At 35.8% G+C, this 6000-nt stretch overlaps 1 protein-coding gene across 1 annotated transcript in view; it reads right to left on the bottom strand.

Annotated features, from left to right (window-relative positions):
* Nucleotides 1-4002: 4002 nt before the first annotated feature.
* LOC136031280 (glutamate receptor ionotropic, kainate 2-like) overlaps nucleotides 4003-6000 on the bottom strand; it is a 48629-nt gene continuing 46631 nt past the window's right edge. Inside the window, exon 15 of the mRNA XM_065710722.1 lies at nucleotides 4003-4551. Within this exon, the coding sequence (XP_065566794.1) occupies nucleotides 4252-4551 (300 nt within the window). The 3' untranslated portion in view covers nucleotides 4003-4251. The remainder of the gene's footprint in view (nucleotides 4552-6000) is intronic.

Below are 6000 nucleotides of genomic sequence, written 5' to 3'. Positions count from 1 at the left end.
GGTTTTTGATTCCGCCTTAGCTCAACATTTTTACGATAGTCCACACCGTTCCATCTTATATGACAGCACCTCCTTTATTACCCCCGTTAAAGGTCTCATGCGAGTTTTCAGGGAAGCAGTTGAGATAAAAAAAAGCACATACACCAAAAGATAGCTCTAAATAGAGACACGGGAGAAACTTCTCTAAGTCCCGTTTATGACAAAACTATTAATTCTGATCGTTTTCAAATAAATACACAAATTTTTTGTTCAACAGTCAAATAAAATATTTGATAATAATCTACCTGGAAACTGATTAGCCTTTAAGAGTGCTGTAAGTAAGATGAAACTGTGAAATGTCATTTAGACATGTGTTTTCTATTCAGTTACCCTTTCACCATTACTGAGAAAGGGTCATCATATTTTAGTTTTGTCTTTCGTTTTAAGGTCTTTTTTTATATTTTTATCAGTTTATTCTGCACCGAGGAGGATCAAGCAGAGGTCTTGGCCGAAACATTTGCATAATTTTCAATTTTTTTCACAGGCTGTTTATTGTCCTCTTTCTCCGTTTCTTTTGCGATTTTGTGTTTTCATAAGACAATTCCTAGAGCAGGTACCCCCATCTTCTCCCAATCGACTTCAATCATCAAACTACAATCGATTTAATCTATGCAGTTATATTACAAATCCCATTATAAACAAGAGCTAAGAGCTCATTTTTCATCGTCCTAGCACGTCCAGAAGCACCAAACTCGCCAAAGCGCTGAACCCAACCACCTAACTCCCCCAAAGAGAGCGGATCCAGTCCGGTTACGTCAATCACGTATCTACGACATTTATAAGCGTTTTTCAAGATTTCCGGTTTCCCCCTCCAGCTCCCCCCAATGTCAACAGATCTGGTCGGGATTTGAAATAAGAGCTCTGAAGCATGAGCTCCTTCTAAATATCAAATTTCATAAAGATCTGGTCACCCGTTCTTAAGTTAAAAATACCACAATTTTTCTCATTTTTCCAAATTAACAACCCTAGCTTCCCCAAAGAGAACGGATCCGTACCGATTATGTCAATCAGGTATCTATAACTTGTGCTTATTCTTCCCATCAAGTTTCATCCCGATCTCTCCACTCTAGCGTTTTCCAAGATTTCCAGTTTCCAAGATTTCTGTTTCCCCCTCAAACCTTCTATGTCCTCAGATCCAATTTGAATCGAAAATGGAGCGTCTGAGACATAAGATTCTTCTATGTATCAAGTTTCATTAAGATCCGATCACCCATTCGCTAGATAACTCAATTTTCATGTTTTTCAAGAATTCAGGTTTCCCCATCCAACTCCCCCCAATGTCACCCGATCTGGTTGGGATTTAAAACAAGAGTTCTAAAGCACAAGACCCTTCTAAATATCATATTTCATTAAGATCTGATCACCCGTTCTTAAGTTACAAATACCTATTTTTTTTTATAATTTTTCCGAATTAATCCCCCCCCATCAATTCCACTAAAGAGAGCGGATCCGGTCCGGTTATTTCAGTCACGTATCTTGGACCTGTGCTTATTCTTCCCACCAAGTTTCATCCTGATCTCTCCGCTTTAAGCGTTTTCCAAGATTTCCGGTTCCCCCTCCCACAAATGACGCTGGATCCAGTCGGGATTTAAAATAAGATATCTGAGGTACAAGATCCTTCTAAATATAAAATTTTATTAAGATATGATCACTCCTTCGTAAGTTAAAAATATCTAATTTTTCTAATTTTTCAGAATTAACCCTAGCCCCTCCCCTCAACTCCCGCAAAGAGAATGGATCAATTCCGGTTATGTCAATCACGTATCTAGGGCTCGGGCTTATTTTTTCCATCAAGTTTCATCCCGATCCCTCGACTCTAAGCGATTTCCAAGATTTTATGTCCCCCCAACTCCCCCCAACGTCACCGGATCCGGTCGAGATTGAAAATAAGAGCTCTGAGACACGACATCCTTCCAAGCTTCAAATTTCATTAAGATCCGACCACTCCTTCGTAAGTTAAAAATACCTCATATTTTCTAATTTTTCAGAATTACCCCTCCCCCCCAACTCCCTCAAACAGAGAAGATCCGTTCCGGTTTTGTCAATCACGTATCGAGGACTTCTGATTATTTTCCCACCAAGTTTCATCCCGATCCCTCCACTCTAAGCGTTTTCCAAGATTTTAGGTCCCCCTTCCAACCCCCCAATGTTACCGAATCTGGTAGGGATTTAAAATAAGAGCTCTGAGACACGATATCCTTACAAACATCAAATTTCATCAAGATCCTCTTTTCTATTTTTCGGAATTAACTGGCCCCCCACTCCTCCCCAGATGGTCCCCCCACTTGGTTAATACCAAGTACCATAAAAACGCTAAGTCCTATTTTCTTTTTCAATGATTTCTTTTTTTAATCTAGAAAATTATGCTTAATCTATATCTACCTTCTCATTCTTCAATGACTCCATTTCTGTTCTATTTGCAGATGTAGACGGTATATTCACATCCACGGTTCAACCCACTTTCAAAGGTTTTAACAGAAGACAATCTAATTTAGAACTGGTAGATTATGGAGAAAAAACAACAACATAAATATGAAGACAGAAGTTTGACCTGAGCAATTGTTGTCAAATCGGAAGTATAGAACATTTTTGTAAGTTTGCGATTCAAAGTTCGTCTATAGCCTTGATAATAACGCTCTGAGGTCTATATCTGATATTGACATATGGTAGGAAATCAGAAGTTGCAATGGCGGTATAATTGCATAAATACTAATCTGGAACATTTTAGGAACTATAGCGAATCCCTATTTTGTATTTTGTTATTAATTAGCTTATTGTAGGATTTATTCGATCGAATCATGAATTTACGCGCTATATTTTGATAAAATCGCTAGATTAAGGAAAAAATCACTAATTTTAGAACAAAAATAACTATACATCACTAGCTAGAAGAAAATCACTAGGTAATATAAAAATCACCAGAAATAGTGATATATCACTAGGGGTAGCAATCCTGACAGTGTTAACAGAAGGTTATCCAAGAATTAGACTAGAGCCTTGGAAAAACAGATGAAAAATGAACCTGACAATATTTTGCCCTAAATTCAGAACTGCTTTTGTGTCATGTGCTCGAAGTTTCCGACTTCGACCATTGAGATTGCCAGACCCCATATCCTAGACTAGATCCCAAAACAGACGAAAACTAAGCCAAATCTATGTCTTTCAAAATCCTGAATTTGGAAATTCCGATATTTTTCCATATTTTTTAACTGAATTTGCATTGTCTGATTTCAGTAGGGGGTAGAACAATGTATCATATTGTATATATATATTTTTAGGTATCTTATGGTCTTAAAATACAAATTTTCCCGCTCTTTTGATTAAAGTTTCAAAATATTACTATCCACTATCCATAGTACTATCCATTCTCTCTGTAAAACATAAGATAAACTTAACTTTCATACAGGAAATCTCTGGAAATGGGGAGCATCCCCCCTGATATAGGCCTGCAGGACAAACTTTGCCTTTTTATCTTCAGCGTCACTTTTTTACTTTTTTTCTAATAAACTTGTTTAAAGAATTAAGCTCTGTACGTATTTTATATCATATTCGGGATTATCCTAAATACGAGGGAAGCTACCCCTTTAACCCCACGCTGTACAGTAAAGATTACCTTTTGTATAGCAAGCTTCAGAAATGGAAATTTTCCCTGTAAGAGGAATTTTAGAATACATGGAATTTTCCCTGTATTCTACTAGTAATAAGAAATTAATTTTGCGTATAGGGAATAGGGGACATGCCTGGATTTTCAATTTATTTTTTTATTTGTATTTTACAGTGGATAAACAGATGCACAATAAAGATTTTCTCTATGTTTTTAATTACTAACACAGACGTTATCTATGTTTGCTATAGAGGCAGTTCCCAAATATTCGCATGTTTTTGCATGTTTTCGAAGTTTTTTGCCTTATAATGCAGTCAACGGATAGGTAAAAATAACTATAGAAAAAAGACAGTAGCCTATACGATAGATTTCTTTATATCAAACAGCTTGTTACTATCAACAGAATGATTATTGAAATAAAACCTTGAAAACTTGTATTTACATGTTGCTAGCTATTTCTGATTCTTGTCTTACAGTTTGAAGTCCATATACGAAACAATCAACATTTTTCTGAAAAACTTTACCAAGTGAACATCCGATATTATTTAAATTATAAGTCCAAAGCGTACTACAAATGTACCGATGGAACTGGCACAAGAGGAAGAGTATTAAATTCGGTCAATCGTACTGCTACTGGCTCTATAATATTTTTTGGAATCCGTATCATTCATTCGTCTACGAACGGGTTTTGTGTTTCCTGCGCATTTGAGAACAAACTTCATTTCCTCTTTCAGTTCTTGCTTGAAGTCAATTGTTTTGTCATTAGAGCAGTTTCTCCATATCTTAAACAGTGACTCCAGAACAGCGACTATTGCACCAACAGACATGCCACATACAAGAACTAAGAAAACACCACCAACGTTGGCAAGAGCTAGCTCACTTGCTGCACCACTTCCACTAGCTTCGTCCTGAGAAAAAAGGGATAAAACCATTATTTGTGGAGATTAAATGTAAAGACTTGGTTAAGCCACTGGAACTTGAAGAAGAAGGGCAATACAATTACAAAAAGAAAAGCGAATTGACATTTTCATGAAAAAAAATTCACTAGTATTAATCATATATTGCCGGTAAGCAGGGAAAACATCGCTCCCAATTTTTTTTTGAATTTAGTATTTTTTTAGTCACTTCACTGCAGTTCTTGACACCAGCTTAAAGATATGTTTTCTCGCCAACGAATTATTACTAAATTATAATAGATAATTGGCAGACTTACAAAATTATTGTTAGACCCACTCTCGTATATTAAATATTTTACATTCATTTCTGGATTCTGTCTACTACCCTTATGAACAATACTGAAAACAGGGAATAGGGCTTTTCTTGCCAACATGAGTTAACACATTACAAGTCCCATAATAATTGTCAGACGTGAAAGAGACTACTTCTACGAAAATATTGCAGATTGCTTCACGGGGACCGTAACTAAACCATTTGCTTACATGTGACAAAAACTTAAAACAGAACTGAGGAGGATCTAACCATTTTATAAGCACTCAGATTGCTAAAGATGCAATGAAGCTTTTGCAAAAGTCAAAACTAGAGGTATATAGGTGGAGTTAAAAATAGATTCCTAAAGTTTTAGCACAATCTTTTGGCATTAAATTCCGCCCTTTTTATGAGTGTTCGTACCTTCCTGTCACCCCTCCCCCCAAAAAATACTTCTATAGTAAATTCAAAATCTATGAATAGCCCACAAGCAGATAATTTATTCAGTGATCTGTTAAGGGTAAATGAGAGTGACACTATTTGCCAGGAAAAAGAAAATAAAGAACGCTATTAAAACAAACAAGTGAATTGAATTGTGTTTTTTCAGGCTGCTTTGTGCTGCGAAGAGCATTTGGCTGTAATTGTGGAAGTTGATATCCTTTTAATTTTGTTCCAGGTCTTTACCAAAACACACATGAAAATTTTATAGAATGAACCCTCTTTATTTATTAACTACTAAATTACAAAAACTATAAATACACACAACCGCCCGGGGGAAGGCTCAAACAGCCTGATGTTGGACGGCTGCAATCCTCTGATTCTCAACCTAATTTCATAAAAAAAACAATGTTTTTTTGTAATTTAACAAAAAAAAATTTAATAAAACTAACTGTCGCTTATAAGACTAGAAACTTTTAAAACTGAAACCTACACAAGTAACAATAATTCTAGGAGCAATAAGAAGTACCATTTTTGAATAATTTTGAGACACATCCATGTCTTTGCATTAAAAATTTCTACATTCTTAGTTTTCGACTACTCAAGGACTAGGATTGATACTTACTAGATCCTAAATACCACAACACAACAGAAATCATACAACTTTAGTATTCTAGGGCCAATAGTTGTATCGAAGAAACTTCCATTGATCT

The sequence above is a fragment of the Artemia franciscana genome, chromosome 9 (assembly GCF_032884065.1).
Source record: "Artemia franciscana chromosome 9, ASM3288406v1, whole genome shotgun sequence".
Taxonomy (NCBI): Eukaryota; Metazoa; Arthropoda; class Branchiopoda; order Anostraca; family Artemiidae; genus Artemia; species Artemia franciscana.
The sequence above is the reverse complement of the archived record's forward strand: the minus strand, read 5'-3'. Positions and strand labels throughout refer to the sequence as shown.